The sequence below is a fragment of the Rousettus aegyptiacus genome, unplaced genomic scaffold, assembly GCF_014176215.1.
Source record: "Rousettus aegyptiacus isolate mRouAeg1 unplaced genomic scaffold, mRouAeg1.p scaffold_m13_p_7, whole genome shotgun sequence".
NCBI lineage: Eukaryota > Metazoa > Chordata > Mammalia > Chiroptera > Pteropodidae > Rousettus > Rousettus aegyptiacus.
Genome location: NW_023416310.1, coordinates 38,581,301 through 38,598,296, shown reverse-complemented (window position 1 = coordinate 38,598,296; position 16,996 = coordinate 38,581,301). Strand labels below are relative to the sequence as shown.

The 16,996-nt window shown below is 35.2% G+C and overlaps 2 protein-coding genes across 11 annotated transcripts in view; one reads left to right on the top strand and one right to left on the bottom strand.

The window, feature by feature from the left end:
* PUS10 (pseudouridine synthase 10) overlaps positions 1 to 16,996 on the top strand; it is an 89,270-nt gene that overhangs the window by 49,331 nt on the left and 22,943 nt on the right. For 5 of the 7 annotated variants that reach the window (XM_036224161.1, XM_036224158.1, XM_036224159.1 and 2 more), the window contains 2 exons: positions 1,517 to 1,659; positions 4,047 to 4,146. In XM_036224161.1, the coding sequence (XP_036080054.1) occupies positions 1,517 to 1,659; positions 4,047 to 4,146 (243 nt within the window). Of the gene's footprint in view, positions 1 to 1,516; positions 3,836 to 3,980; positions 4,147 to 6,409; positions 12,573 to 16,996 lie in introns of those variants that run through there. The other 2 variants (XM_016129646.2, XR_004951885.1) reach the window with 2 other exon arrangements.
* The window catches only part of REL (REL proto-oncogene, NF-kB subunit), a 34,491-nt gene continuing 26,494 nt past the window's right edge, over positions 9,000 to 16,996 (bottom strand). For all 4 annotated transcript variants that reach the window (XM_016129643.2, XM_016129642.2, XM_016129640.2 and 1 more), the window contains one exon: positions 9,000 to 16,602. In XM_016129643.2, coding sequence (XP_015985129.1) covers positions 15,824 to 16,602 — 779 coding nt within the window. In that variant the 3' untranslated portion in view covers positions 9,000 to 15,823. The remainder of the gene's footprint in view (positions 16,603 to 16,996) is intronic.

Genomic DNA, 16,996 nt, shown 5'->3' with positions numbered 1-16,996 from the left:
TGTGTTTCTGAAAGTTTAGCAGTATAGGGATGTTGAAGTGAAATGTTACAGTAAATGAAGTGGTTTCCTTTTGTCTGCTAAAAATGAGCAGACTAAAAAAGACACACTAGCATGTGTTAATCGGACTGTAATGTCGGAAGCACTGGTGGGTCTACTAGCTCAGATGGTACTTCTATTGACTGGCTTGTGGGTCAGAAGTCCTGGGGGTAGCCAGAGCTAAAGGAAACAAGAGAGACAAGCACTCCTTAAATAGTTCCTCATTTAAAGGCCTGCTTTTTCTGCACTCTAAAGTGAGGCCACATCTTGATGGATTCTTTAACAGTTCAGCTTTGTCCTTCTTTTGGTCTTTTTTGGCCAGTGAAATGTTAAACCTTATAGAGACAGCTTATCTCATCAGAACAAAGTGGTTCTAAAATCAAAGAATTATAGAACCATAAAACTGATGAGTTAGGAGGGGCCATTGACTCACCACTCTGATAAAAGCAGTCACACTATTTCAAGTAGTCTGTGTCAGAACTTGTTCTTTCTTTCTTGGTGGAGGACTAGATAGAGGAGAGACTAGAGAGAAATCTTTTTTTTTTTTTTTTCTTAGTATGGCTTCAGGCACTCACTGATCATGTAAATTAGAAAAGAGTTGTTCTAACAAGAAACTGCAGAGGATTCAGAGTTCTTATGAACCTACATTTCTGGATATACCCAATGTCTATTTTTAAAGCTTGGAATTAGTTAGCTTTTTACAATACTAACCTCATTTCTTAATTTATATCTTATGACATAAAAGGAAATCTCTAATTGTGAGGAAAATAAGCCTGTGTCCCTATAAAATCTGAATTGGAAAAAGACATGCAGTATTATTATTCTCAAGTAACTTGAACTGGGCTAACAAATATTGAGATGTCCGGGTTTATTGTACACACTTACTTGTAATTATTATGTTGAAACACTACCGTAAAACTATGATTTAACTGCTTATTTCCCAGATATATCCTTTTGTATAACAAAAAAAACCCCCACAAACCTGTGACTATATGGTTCTAAGACATGAACACTACCCATATGTACGTGATGCAAATGTCCCACTTTCTACAAACGGCCATTTGTCACATCAGCCTGAAATCCCCACTATTTAGTCACTTTGTTGAGTCGTAAAATTTTTTTAAAAGGTAGGAACATGTCTTTTGGAAGAGCTGTTAAAGGGCAGGATAGAATTCGAGTCCTAATCAATTTGTTAAATATTAGAACAAAAGAGACCTTGGGATCATTTACTTGGAAGCTTTTTTTATGTTACTGGGGCCTATAAAATGATTAATTATGGTCTAGGTTATAAGAAGTCCCACAGAGTGTGAATCTTAGGGGATAGAGCTTATTATAGTCTTAGTTTCTACCCTGACAGTGATAGCTGGGGTCCTCTAAATAAAACATCTGTGCTGAGCCATGGATGACAAAGGAAGTGCTAAGATAAACTTCAAAGAGCGGTAAACTTGACTCCATGGTTGTATATCATATCCTCTGCTAGGACTTAAAGATCGACCAGAAAACGCCTCTCCGGGTCCTACACCGGAGGCCCCTGGCTGTGAGAACCCGCCTCATTCACTCCATGGAGACATGCTACGTGGATGAACATCATTTCCGCCTCTATCTGAAGACGCAAGCTGGAACGTATCCTTTTACCTCCTGCACTGCAATGATCTGACCAGGACCCCACTGGAAGAGTTCATGCTGCCCTAGAAAACAGGTTCAGCTGATTTAGAAGGGTAGGGAAAGGAATTAGTTGGAGAAGAGAAGAATCCATTTTTTTTTTTCTTTTTTTGTTTGGGTGTTTTTTCCTATTAAATTTGTATTTTTCAAAATGACATTTTAAACCATGAGGGAGTCAGTTCAATATGAACTTTAAAATATTTAGTGTATCACACAATGCTGAGCACATAGTAAGTACTCAGGAAACACTTTTGATTGATTTGTTTGCTGTTTTTACACATTTTGCCAGTCACATATTCATGACCACCATTGGGTCCTTTCGTCATTTTCCCTAAATGATTAAATACCGATACTAGATGGGATACTGATACTGATACTGCTTTACATATTGATCCTCACTTTATTTGGCCACTGGCCTAGAACAAGAGACTACTCTAAGGCTGATCACTTGTTCATAACCTACCTTGGCTTGCATTTTTTTTTTTTTTAGATATGGGTTGCTGGTTAAAATATAACAGGGAATTAATTGCCTTAGTCTTAGCTTTAGTTTACTTTTCAAAGGTGCTGCTACTTTTTGTTTTTGGTTTTATATTATTTTGTGATCCAATAGCATGAAGTGACAAAATATCTTCTAACTAGTATAAAACTAATAATATACTTGTGGATATAAGGGGAAAAAATGTCAAGTTTTAATCACCAAATAGCATTCTCACTATATTGCTGTAATTGGTATGCCTCTCCTTCCCCACCGACTTCCTCTGACCAGCATTTTTCCCCTTAAAACAGGTATAGGTCACTTACTCCTAAAGTCTCCTAAATTTTACCATTTGGAATAAAGGATGGTCTTTTTAGACAGCGGTGGGCAGATCTTTCTATCTGTGTTGTTTGGAACACATTTGCCTATTATAGATGGAATGTGGTAAGATTTCAAAGAAATCAGATTAAAAAAAAAATCCTTTAACCTAATCCCAGCTTTAGTTTTGATGTACTAGAGAGAAATGCAGTGGTCTTTTAGAGAAGCTAATGTATTTTCAGTCTCATTTAATTTTTTTCAGGACCAACCACGTATGTGTAACTTAAGATATTAGCCAAGACAAACTGTTTGGTTAAACTTTAGATACCATGTGGTTATACACAGAAATATGTGAATTTTTCATATTACTTAGTATACTGAACTAATTTATCTGACTTATACCTCATCCCTCTGGCTATGAATAAGAACCATTCTGGACATTTTAACTGGTTATTCTGGAGCTTTTTAGTCATCTTCCCTCATCATTGCTACTCAAAAGTAGCAGTCTCTAAAGAAAGTGAGAGAACAAGAATGACACTTGAGTAATTATGAATTTAGCCAAGAAGAGTTACTAGATAATCACGTCTTATGCTTGAGTCAAAACATTTAATGAAAATAGTGAATAAACCTTAAGACAGTGAGGAAGATATAATATCAGCATATTATGGTATTAATTTTTATGTATCTGAAAATAAACTTACTTTTCTATTCAAATTATTAAAAATTTTTATATTAAGTGCTGGTTTATAGACCACAACATAATGTTGAATGAGTTTTTACTGGATGCTGGCGAAAATACCTTTCAGATAAATATTGTCAAGGCTGCAGTAGAGTCCTGTGTAAAGAATGTTAATGTAATCTTATGAATAACTAATTCTAGGATTGGTAACTGACTTCAAAATTTTAAGACCTATGAGGGAAACACAAGGTTACCTCTTTAAAAAAGAGAATTAAGTTAGTTCTCTTGTTAACCATGTTTTCCAAACAACTAAATCTTAGGTCCTTTGATAATCCTTTGGAAAGGCCTTCATCAAGACTAAGTTAATGGTCTCATTGTCCCTCCCATCCTATTGCCATTGTGTCAATGGGTCATGTTGCAAATAAATCCATCACTGAGGTCACTCTGTGTGAGCCTGTGGAAACCTACCATCTGGCAGATACTGGCTGCCATTATTGAAAAATGGGACCAGGAAGATGTCAAAATGAAAGCTGTACAAAGAAAAAACAGCTGAGATTTTTTTTTATATGTATATATTACATTGAACTACAGCAAATTTTGAAAATCCATATCCAAACCTTGGCACTTGGAGATGAGCTAAAGAAAACAGAAGATCATGATTCTTGGTAAGTCTGATGTAAGCACAGGTCCTATGTCCTAATGTTAGTTGCCAGGCTGGTAGGAACCAGTCTGCTGTAGCTTATTTTCTAAGACACACATCACAAGTTATAGCTCTCTACTATAACATATCTGCTTTTATTTCTCTTTCAGCTATCAAATCTCATCAAACAGTGGGTACTGCATGGCTATCTTACTTTTTCCTTAAATGAACCCCAGCTACATTAAAGAATTTGTACATGGAGACTTTGGGAGAACCAAGCCGAACATTGGCTCTCTGATGAACATGACTGCAGACATTCTTGAGCTGGATGTTGAGGTAAACCATTTTATTGTGGAAATGCCCATCTACATTTTGAATTCAAAGTTATGCCTTTTTTTTTTTTTTTTTTTTTTTTTTGCATTAAGCCAAATAGTACTACTCACCTTAACCCATTTCCCATTTCCATTTGCCTTGAGAACTCTCGTTGGTGGCCTTAGCGTTTACCCTAGGATAACTCGCGGATTACAGTCCTAACCTTACCCCCCCAAATTTACCACAAAATATCTTTTTATTATTTTCTCATCGCTCGAGAATATTAGTAGTCTTTAGAAACAAATGACATCTTCCTATTTATAGCATTCTGTTTTTAGTAGTGGTATTTCCATTTATAAAATGTAGTAATTCTTGATCACAAAAATGTCAAATCCTAGAAAACCTAGCATTACTACTCATGTTAAATTAACACTGGCTGTGAGATGCACTTTTTTTTTCCTAAATGGGAAAAGGGTTAAGTGGTGTTGAAAACAGTCAAAATCTCATAGTAGCATCATGTTGAAGGGAGCGACTATCTTGGAATTTTTATTTCTTTAAAAAAAATACAAGGTCTCATTTATGATCTTTGCACATATATAGCTAATTTATTAATTGTCCTTTACATATGGCATGAGATCAAAACCCTTAAACCAAGCAAAGATTTGAAGTTGTAAGGACCCCTCATATGTCCTTTGGACTCTATAGAGTTCATTTTCATACCAATTGTCTTACAAAGAATTTAAGGCAGCCAACTCAGAAATGTATATTCAGGACAGGGGTAGAAAATGGGATGAGCCAATGGTTATTAATAAAAGCAGTTCTATAAGGTCCAAATTCTCCACTTACAATATGAATTTAAACAAGGTTAAAATCTTAATTAAAAAATTGATAGAATGGATCTTTCAGGCAATTCTCCATAAAATTTTTTCTCATTCGAACATCAGTAGGTATTCAGACACAAGTTGTGCTCCTTGATGAATATCCATTCAGAGTCCCTCCCCAATTCCTGCCTCCAACAAAGAAAATTTTAGAAGAGGCTAACATTTTGCACTTGGGAATAATATCCATCATAAAAAGAAATGGGTATAGTTTCCTAGTGTGAAAACAGCTATGGTAAGGAAATGGTCACTGGAGCATTATTACCTTACCAACAGTTCTCTTGAGTGCTTTCAGATTAGATTTTTATGCAGCTCAGCCAGTCAAGGTTGCAGGAACCCTCCTCAGTTAAGACTATCATTTTGATGAAGACAACCCTTTGTTAAAGAGAATCCCAACTGCATTCACCTTCTTTACCTTAATTCTTAGAACAGCTTACAAGTGTCAAGAAGTCACATCACAGGCCAATTTTTCTCACCCTGATTGTCCAATGGAATCACCTGTACAGCATTTTAAACACTATAACATGCCTATCCTCCCCTGCCCTCAACACATACAAGACTGTGATTAGCAATATTTAGTTTTCAGACTTGAGAAACCACTCATTAACATATATATGGGTGTTTGATATGTACCTATATTCTGAAAAAGAACCAAAGTATTTCCTTGGGATCTATAAAAGATATATGCACATGCACGTATGCAGTGGTTAGTTAGGCTTTTCTAATAAAATTTTTCTGAATCTGGCATGTGAAGTGACTCAGATATTTAAAACAAAAAATTTTTTTAAAAAAAAATTAGTTCAGGTTATAAACTCTAAGACTCAAAAAACATGGGTACAGTGGATTTTTAAAACTTTCTCTTAAATTAGGCCCCCTAGGGTAGTTAAGATGAAGAGAAATTTCATACTTTTAAGGCCTAGAATGTGGCACAAAATAGTCTGGCACTGTAATTTCATTATGACTTGAAGATCAAGGTTTTGTTTTAGAGGAACCAGATCAGGGTGAATACTTAAAGTAGAGATACGGGAAAATGAAAATGATCAGAAGAATAGAAGTTGCTGAGACTTCTGAGGGAAAGTTTGTGTTGCCACCTGAATTTGTTTGCTACTTTATCCATTAATAACATTAAAAAAATTGTAAACATACTCTAGTTTCTTATCAGTCAAAAGGCACAATGAATAACCAGTTCAGTAACCAAATACTCAATGAATTCTGCAACAGACCTCAGGCTTAAGAATTCTCAAGTCCTAGAATGGGTTTTAGAGAGTTCAATTGTTCTATTTAATGGCTCTTCTCTTCAAATGCAGTTTCCTCTTATAGTATATTAAAACTATTAGATCGATATGCCATTACCAGCAATGCTTCCTAGAACAGTAATATGTTTTAATGACTTGTTTTCTTCCTTCTAGTCTGTAGATGTTGACTGGCCCCCTGCTCTGGATGACTAGCTCTCAAATTTGGAAACAAAGAATAGGGTTTACACGGCACGATGGGGACTTTCTTCAGTGTACACTGTATTATGGCTGTTTGCTCACCATAATGGTGTCTTGAAAACTATTTGGATCATGTTGATCTATTTATTTTCAAATTTGTTGTAACATCTCAGGATCTATACACAGTATATTTTGTTAAATTGTTCTAAGGATGTTTTATGATTTTCCCCATTCCCTCTCCAACCCCCACAAGCCAAACTATGAATAATGAAACCATTCTCTTAATTCTTTCATTTAGAGAGGTACACAAACAGAATACATTCTCTGATAATCTGAGAAGCTATACTTTTAGCAAAATTTCCCTCTAGAAGAGAATTACCAACTTTAAAATCATGTTATAAATTTTAAAAACGATCTTGATAGAAGTTATACCTATATTTATGCAGTACAGTATCTTATAATAAGATGTCAAATGTAAATCTGACACCATTAATATTTTTCTCAGTAAGCTTCTAGCAAGCTACTACCAATAGAAGTACTTTTGGTGTGATTTGTTACAAAAGTTAATGACTTTAAGTTACTATTTTGACAATCTAAAATTGTCGACACATTTCCCAGGGAGGGAAAGCAAAACCTTAGGAACTGAGGTATACCACGGTAAGAGAGACATTCATAAATCTTTTAAATAAGAGACACAAGTGCCTTCAATAACTTCAATGCCAGGGATAAGATTTTGAAAAATTAAGATTGCCAAACAAAGAAGGTAAGCTGATATTATTCCAGAGTGCTTTAATGAAGTTTTCTAACTTCAAGCATCCTCATCGGGTAGGAAGGATATTTATCATCTCCATTTTATAAATATGAAAACCAAAGAAGTTAAATTTATCTAAAATCATTAGTTACTACCATATTTAAGATTAGAACTGAAGTTTCCTGATCTCTACAGTCCTTTCTAATAAACCTTATTATTGAGCACCTACTATGTGAAGGAGACAGTTAAGGATGTTACCAAAAAATAGCCCAAGTATATTTCATATGATCTCATATGATTACCACTTGTTAATAAGTTAATCATCAGTTGGTACTATGACGAGGAAAAACATTAAATAAACAAAACCTAAAGTAATGGATGAGTCATTAAAACTTTCAGAAAGAAGTCTCATTAAAATTTCAGACTTAAGTGTAATTTCCATCACCCTGATTCAGCTGAGCTTATTTTAGGACGCACTTGGATAGAATTCAATTACTCAGTCTCCTCTCCCATCTCTACATTCAACATAGATACTAAGATGTATTATCACTTCAGAATCAGGAAAATAGGTTAATGGACATGACATCATGTGAATAATAGCAAATAATTTTTTCACTATTTTCAATGCCAGAGATGAGAAAGGGATAATAGAAATAAACTTGATAAAAACATAAGAACTTTTGTGTGAAATTCTCAGTTTCTGGGGAAATTTTTCTACAAAATAGGTTTAAATAATTTGGGAAGATAGTCTCTTGCATGTTTCTTTTTGGCTCAGCTTTGAATTCAATGGATATGCAAAATGCACGAATTCAGAGCCTCCTTAGCCGACTTAAAAGACTTCTATTTCTTAAATTTCTATTCCTAAAGCCATACAAAATTTCAAGCAGAAAGTAAACAGCTGAAAATACATTGATTTGGCTAGTGGGTGCCCCTTCAAGCTGGCTCATGTGTCCTTTGGACCTGTCTCCATCATTCTTGGAGAATGTTCTCACTTTCTAATACAAAAAGACACTCCAGTCTCATCTCGTATTTCATCAGCACCAGCCCTGGAGTGGGTCTTAATTTAAAAGGAACTAGTTCCTTTTAGTGGAAAATGATATTTAAAAACCAATATCTGGACATTAGCTATGCTCACTGCTATTGTGGCATTGCTTCTCAAGCCCTCTTGCGGCATGTGCATGCGCACACATGCTTATCTTTATATATTTATTTCTTTACGTGTATTGAAAACTATGAGTTATACAAGTACTTCTAATTCCAACCCTATTCTGGTTTTCTCTCCATTGACATAGTTGTAATTTCTTCCTCTGACAGTGAGAAATCTGACTCTCATTAGCCTTAATGTATTTACTGAATAGATCAGTCTCTCTCTTAAATAATTTGCCTATCGCTGCATCCTTATTCCAGATCACTGAGACTCCCCTCCTGATCACCCTCACATGTTCTCCTTAGACTCTAGACATTGTAATCCCATACTGGGCCACCACCTTCACCTCCTGTGGCAAAGCCTACCTGTACCTTGCCCAAAATAAGTGAATGACTTTTGTCTTCATTTACTCAGGAAGGGAGAGAGATAGGAAATAAGTCAGGGAGGCAGAAAATAAAAATATTTTAAAAAAACATTTTAGTACTCTACGAAATAATCATTTCAAAGGACAGTTACATATGCAAGTATATTCAGCTATGGGGTTCCATTATAATGCCTAATGTTTCTAAGCAACCGAAGCTACCTTTCCCTGAAGGAAGATGCTATAAATACAAAGAAAATCTCACTGATATTTTTTAAATCAAATAGCAACAAAATTTTACTAAAGGTTTTAGAATTTTTTCCATTTATTACAAGAAAAAAATCATTGTATACAAAGATATTACAAAGGCAATATTCTGTACAATAAAAGGCATTTTGACATTTTAAACACTTGCACCTTGATACCACACTTAACAATTAAATAACTGAACAGTATCTGAGAACTTTTAAAAATCTCTTCAGTGCCTCCAAATTTGTTAGTCACTAAGAAGCATATAAAAATACATAGAAGAGTCAAAAAATATGATAGTGCCATTCCACAGGGATCTGGATTCATCACAGGCAACAGTATTTTTAAGTACATTCTTTTAAAACAAATCATTTCTAAAGAGTTCATTCATCTGGTCTAAACCACGCATTTAAGAATGCCCATTACCTGAAACCTTTGTTTTGTTTTCCTTTGCATCTCATTTTTAAGCTACGTGAACTGTGCACCAGTGACCAACATTTTCAGCTAATTGTCTAATAAAATCAAGTGTGTCATCAATGAAGTCTCCTGAGATTGAATTTTACAAATGGATCCCAAAATATTCCAATTTGGTCTAATTCTTACTACATTTTACATAAGGCTATGTTTTGATTGGGTAACAAAGTTTAAGAAGAAAAACAGGAAAAATGAATGTTTGCTACTTCATCAAAAACTTATTTTACTTGCTGATATCCCTGAAAACTCAATTTGTTGAAGTTATCAGCATTTTGTACGATTTAGTGTACATTACTATTCACACAGAAGTGTTTAAAGAATTTTTTTGGTAATTCTTTAAGTTTTTGAAAGTCTAATATTAAACTGAAATTGTGGAAGCAGATGGTAAGAATCTTAGAGTATGATAAATTCTACCCCTTTAAATAAATAATTACTAGCAGGTGGTATTTTTTTCCCCTGAAGCCATAGGCATTTAGAATAGAAAACAATTTTCAGAAATATTTAGAAAAAGATAATTTTAAATAAATTTTATCTATAGAATGAAGGTAGTGGAGACATGTTGGGTTTTTTGGGGGGCGGGGGAGGAGTCTATGCTTTAGTTTGCATGAAAAAAATTATAGATGCAATTACTTTTGAGATTTGATCCTATCAACTTATGTTTGTGCTTTAACTAAATTCTAAGATGTATTAAAATATTAATTTGACTAAGTCTTAGATAAACAATGGCATAAAATTAGAGACCAACAACTCATACATTTATTTCTAATGAGCTACCCACTCCTGGACTTATAATGTTAAATAGCATGAAATTTTATATATGATACAAAATTCCTTATTTTTCCCCTTTCATACTCAACCTCTGAAAATAAACTAGATAAGAAATATTCCAGTGGCAACTTCATTAGCTATTAGATCCCTCTTTAGGAAGATAGTCATAATACTCCTGATTCATAATCAATTTTGCCTAAGAAACTGAGTCACAGAATTTCAGAAGTGGAAGGCATTAATTTGACCTAGCTATGCGATTGGAAAAGGTTCAGGAAAAAATAAGGCCAAATGAAGGTCCTCCAGATTTGGGCACTAGCTAGCAACTCTAAAGAAAAACCTATCTCAGGATTCTTACTAAAGAATCTAATCTATATTGATTTCTCTCACTGCCGTGTATTAGACAACTAGTAATGTTTGAATTAGAGATTAATCAAGGTGACAGAACATATACACATGTTGGTTTATTAACAGTATTTGATTAGAACTATACAATTTACAGTGTTTATTCTTATGCATTATTTGACACATACCTTGTGAGGTAGGTAGGCTGAGTATTATCTGCATTTTATATCTGAAAAGAGGCCCACACAAGGTGTGATCTGCTAAAATATCACACAACTAATTTCTAAGTGGCAGAGCAGAAAATTCAAACCCAGATGTTCTGACTAAAAATTCCCTATCCTTTCCATTTCTTCATGCTATTTAACATCTCATATAATTTCTTTAATCCCTCAACAAATCAATTTATGGTATAACAAATTATTTGGTGCTACTAGGCAGCCTGGATCATCAATTCCAAGTCCTTCTTAAAATGGACAGTATAATTAGTTTTCTGAAGTATTAGGTTAGAAATCGACAACCCAATTGTTGCTGTTCACTTAGGCTTTGAGTTAGGGAAGACCAATTACAATTTAAGAAGCTATTAAGATAGTAAGTTCTGATGATAGGAAATCAAAATAGGGATTTTTGGGGAGCAGGTACGTTGGCGATGGGCATAAAGGAAACTTCGAGGGTGCTGGGAATGATTGTTTACATATGTAAGAATTCATCAGGCTGTACACTTAAAATTAGACCATATGAATACTCCAGTGTCTGTTTAAGGGTGAGGTGTTGAAAGAGAACTGAGATTAAACCTGCCACATATAGTAGAGAGAAGCAGCAAGGTCAGACATGTGAAATGATCCTAGTGACTGTAAAATTTCTATGTAATATAGCTGACACTACAGGAGGCACAGGGTAAAGTATTTTACAAGCTTGATAGTCTTGACATCACTACTTTTCCTGCCAGGTTAAGAATTGCCTTTCCCTTTAAGAACCATATCCTTGTCCATATTTGTATAATCAAGTGCCAATTTCACCCTGGACTCTCTAATAATAGCTACCATTTATTTAGCGCCAACTATGCCAGGGATTGTGTTAAGGGACGGAGTCTTAAAGATGAACAAGAAAAACCTTAAATGACTAATTTATTGAGAGAAGTTCTGCAATAGGTGCATGTACAAAGCTGTACCTCAACTAGGGAGGCAGGATCAGGTTTCATGGAGAAGCCCAGTCTATAAGGCTATGTATGTGTTGTGGTTGTAGGAGAGAGAGGTAGAGTTGAAGGCATGAAGGCCCAGAGTCCTGAGAAAGTTTTTTCAAGGAATGCTAATTATGTAATAGAGTATAAGGGGGAATGGGGTATTATTTTTAATTGGAGCATATGGAAAAGACATTCTTATTGAGGGAAAAAGAACCAAGGCCTATACTAAGAATGCAGCAGGAATGAAGGAGGGACTAATGCAAGAGATTTTTAGGAGGCAGACTCAAAAGGACCTGAGACTAAGTATGACTGTGAGGTTTCTTTTAAATATTTTTGGGTGGCAGGGTAAATGGTAATGCCATTAATATAAGAGCATATAAAAGGAGGAGCCATTTATAAAGGCAATCAGATATTATGAGAGAAAGCTGAAGCTGTGGGCACCGATAAGGTCATCCAGGGGAAAAAATAGCACCAACTGAGAGCTGGGGTTGGGACTGGGTGAAAAATCAACCTGAGCGATGAATGTTGTCTATCACAGAAGCCCTGGAGGAGTCTTCAAGGAGGGTGGTCAACGGGATAGAAGATTACAGACAGGTCAAGCAGGGTGAGGACTAATAAAAAGATACTAAGATTTGACAAGAGAGGGTGTCTCTGGTCACTTTTACCAGAATATCATAAGGAAGTAGTAGGAAGTAAAGAGAGAGAAGCTCTGGTAAAGAATGACTGGGAAGTGAGGAAATGGACACTGAAAGCACTTCATAAGTCTGCATGTGAAGAGAAGGAATATGAGGATGAAAGGGGAGGTGTTTTCCTTTCTTTTTAAGCTAAAGAAGACACTACCATGTTTATGGAAAAAAAAAAAAAAGAGGCACTAAATGCTGATACAGAAACAAGATGAAAGAGAAAGGAAAGGGGAATCCAGGGAACAAATCATAAGGTCACCTTTTCCTCAGAAACTAAGAGTAGGGTGTTATAAGGACAGGTGAAAGTGAAACATATTTAGAGACAGAAGAGAAGCAGGTTGACAAAATCATTTTAAATTATAAAATAAATTCTATGATCAGTAAATAGCACCTGAAAAATGAAAAATCCATTGGAAATACTCTTAACAGATGTAGCAGTACCTTAATTCGGCTTACACAGAAAAAACAAGCCAACTGATTATTAATTTTAAAAAAATTCGTTTAGATTTTCTAAGTGTTTAAACTGATAAAAATTATAGGATTCTGTATTCTTTTTAAAAAATGTACCAATTATCAACTGCTATCTAGAAATATCTTGGGTTTATGTATTTTTTAATAATTTAACCATACATTTTTACTTTTCAAAATAAGAAGTTAACAAAAGTTAGAAAATATTTTAAACAAGTGAATTTTGTGATATCAATTAAATATTAAAAAATTCAATATATATATTTAAAAGTGACTTCCCTAAAAGCTCCTTCCTCTGAAACTCGGGTTGTAAAAATTTGTATTATGGTGACATTGGTTAATGAAAGCCAGTGTTTCAGGTACACAATTCAACAGTAAAATATATATATGGCATTGTGTGTTCATCACCCATAGATTTATTTCTGTCACCACATATTTGACCCCTTATACCCCATCTACCTCCCCCTTCCCTTGGGTTTATATTTTGAACAAGAAACTATGCCTTCAAGTTTTTCTTGCTCCCTAGTAAATTCTACTAAATCTAGCTGTAAAATAAACTAGGTCTTTAATAAATTACTTAGCATCATGACAATCCCATCACAATTAAGTTTTGCCCAAATTCTACCATCATTTTGCTACGAGGATTACTCTGCTTTCAAACAGTTTGGATTACTATTATTAGTGCTTACCCTGAATGTACATTATTCTGATATAAACCCAATGTCACATTAAACAGAACTATAAAAATCATAAACATCTAATAATTAAAGCTATTTTTTCTTTCAAAAAACAAAGGCGTATCAGTAGTACTTTGAATGCTCAATAAATATTTACTAAGTGCTTATATGAGACAGACACGGTTCTACAATCTAGGGATGCAACGAACAAAACAAATATTTCTGCCCTCATGGAGCTTATATTCCAGTGTAGAAAAACAAATAGTGAACAAATGAATGCTGAGATAAGTACTATGGACAAATATAAAGGAGGGAGGGCATGGAGTGATTATTTTTATATATATATAGTCAAGAAATGCCTTGATCAGGTAACAGTTGAGTGTGACTGAGGATGTAAGGAGTGGGCTATGTATATATCTGAGAGAAAAACATTCCAAGTAGAGAAAACACCAAGTACAAAGACTCTGAGGCAGCAGAGTGTTTTTGAAGTGAAGCACAGGCCAGAGTACCTGGAGCTGAATGAAGAGGGGAAAATGGTAGTAGATGAGGTAGGAGCGGGAGTGAGGACCTGCTAATTTTAAGGAATTTGGGCTTTACTCTGAGTGAGACAGGGAGCACTGAATGATTCTAAGCAGATGAATATTATTTGACTTGCCTTAAAAATAATCACCTGGCTACCTTAGGGAGAACAGATTGGAGGAGCATAAGGATATAAAGAGCGTTTTTTGGAGGCTATTGCTTCAATCCAGGCAAGAGTTGCTGGTGGCTTGGAATAGGATGCTAATAGTAGTGGTTAAAAGAGGTGGTCGACTTTGGATATCTTTTGAAAGTAGGGTCTATCAGGTTTGCTGATGCATTTTATCTGAGATAAAAGAAAGAAAAGAATAGAGGATGACTCTATGGTTTTGAACCTCAGCAACTAGAAGCATGGCATTGCCATTTACTGAGTTGGGGGAAGACTGAAAAGAAGCCACTTTGGGATAGAAGATCAATCATGCATTGAGTATGAGCTTTAATTAGATTTCTAGGTAGAGATGTCAAATAGGCAGGTTTACATGCATGTGTAAACTCCATATCTGGGGTTTGGGGACAGTTCTAAGCTAGGGGTAAAATTTCAGCTGACTGCATGGAATTGGATGAGCGCACCGTGATTGAGGACACTGAAGAAAGAGGAGTGGTCCAAGGAAACTTCTTCCCCTTAAAAACATGAGCATGAACTAAAAATTGTAAGCAATTTTAAAGGTATGGTTTTAAATAGCCCAAAATATAGAGAACATCCCATACCTTGAAGCATATTGTTTCATTTAGCATTTTAAAGAAATTCTGATTTACATATAAATCTAAGAAACTCCAGGAAGCCTCAGAAAACCCCTTAGGGGTCACCTTGGCCATGGGTCTCAAAAATAATAAGGAATTTATTTTTCCAATGACATAGCCATTACAGGTTTCACCTTAAATTTGCTTAATAGCAAATATCAGTTAATTCATTTAAGAATACATTAATACATTACAAAAGAAATATAAAAAAGCATAATTGTAAAAACTAGAGCTGTGCTCTACTGTTCTGTTCACTGTTCTGGGAAATGTGTGGGAATCTAAAGACAGTATCCCCACCGCATACAGAGTCTGGCCCCATGTTTCAAAGGAAAAAACTGTAAAACTCTTTTAAATTTCTATTTTGGAATTATCCTTTTCTGACAGTTTCCAACTTTGTATTCTACATATTCAAAGTTGTTTTTTTCTCCAATGGAAAAATTGATTATTTCAATATTTAACATGTCACAGATTCATTATGCACTCCTATGGTCAAACGATGATTTAACCTAGGCTGAAATACATACGAGGTTAAATTGGTGCATGTAGAATCCCACAGGTTATCATAGCCCAGAAGTTCAGTTTGTGTGCATTTATCTACTTTTGAAGCAGATGTCTTCTGTAAATACTGGACTTTTTCCAGCCCTTTTGGAAGTTGGGATATGAGTTCATCCCTCTCAGTGGTGGCTTCAGCTCTGAGCATTTGTCATTTATTATATCCTGACCAATTCTCTGCCAGCTAAATGAGGAGCTCCAGAGCCAAGACTTCCTGGTAGAGAAATCCACTACATATTCAAGGTTTTACAGTTCTCCCAGATAGTTTTTGGACTATCACCCGTCAACTACCCCGCCCCCCCGCCCCCCTCAAAAAAACCTATGTAAATTCTCAGAGAAATATAAAATGCACTATCTATATAGGTAATAAATGGTTACAAACATCTCAAAAGGATTTAAATCTTGAATCACCATTTACATCTTACAAGTTAACTTGAAATTCAAAGTCGTTCCATTGCTCATTCTGCATAGTGTCAATACCTGAATACTGACTACTTTGAACAAAACCATGACTGTTGGGACTAGTACTGTCTGACGGTCCTGACTCATTCATCATGCCATTATCTGCACAAATGAAGTCAGATCCCTCAAATGCATTTGATTGTGAACTGAAAGCAGTAGTACTGGAACTGGCGCCTGCTGCCATACTGGAAGAGGACATTTGATGGAGCTGTCTGAAGTCTGTTGGGTCTAACATTGAATTACATGAGGGGTTTTCAAGATCCACACTCATAAGTCTCGAATTATTGCTGTCCCTCATGCTATCATTACTGGATAGCATATTCACAGGGCAATTAGGCAGCATATTGGCATCAGAAATACCATATAAGGCAGCTGGTGACATGGAAGACGCTTCTATTCTGCCTATGTCATTAGTATTGTTAAAAATGCAAGCATTAGAAGCATCCAAATCATTCCTGACACGCATTGCCAGAAATGGGATACCCTGTGAATTAGAGGAAAATGTCCCTGTTGAGAAACTGTTCAGTGGATCTGCACTGGCTGAGCATGAGGTGGAGTGGGCTGCCGAGGACCAGCTTGACGAAGTCTGAGGTATCCCCAAGGATATGGCTGGAGCATGATGGGACAATGTACCTGAGCCGGACACAGAGGAGGAATAGTAGGGTTCTGCTTGACTTGAAACTCCTGAAGGCCCAGACATTTCTGTTAAAACTGCACCAGGAGAAAACAAGTTTGATTCTGTGGGGGAGAAAATGCATTATTATAAAACTGAAATAAAATTATAAAAAGTACTAATTCTAAAAACTGCATAAACACACTAATAAATGTTTCAAGGAAACTGATGTAACATTTCAAATTAAAATGTTAAGTAGCACTAAAATTATTACATGAGCCCCAAATGGAATTCTGTGATACCCACTGTTTTACAAATACCTATAAAATAATTTTGGTAAGTTATTTTAACATAGATAATTTCATTCCAGTTAAATATGAAAAATCTAGCTTCTGAGGCCCTATAAAGGTATTTTTAAAAGTGAAAGATAAATAGCAGAATTTAAGTTAATGAGACTCTAAATAGGCAAAAATCACTTCATATTTTTCACTTTTAGGAAAAAATTAAAGGTTTCAGTTA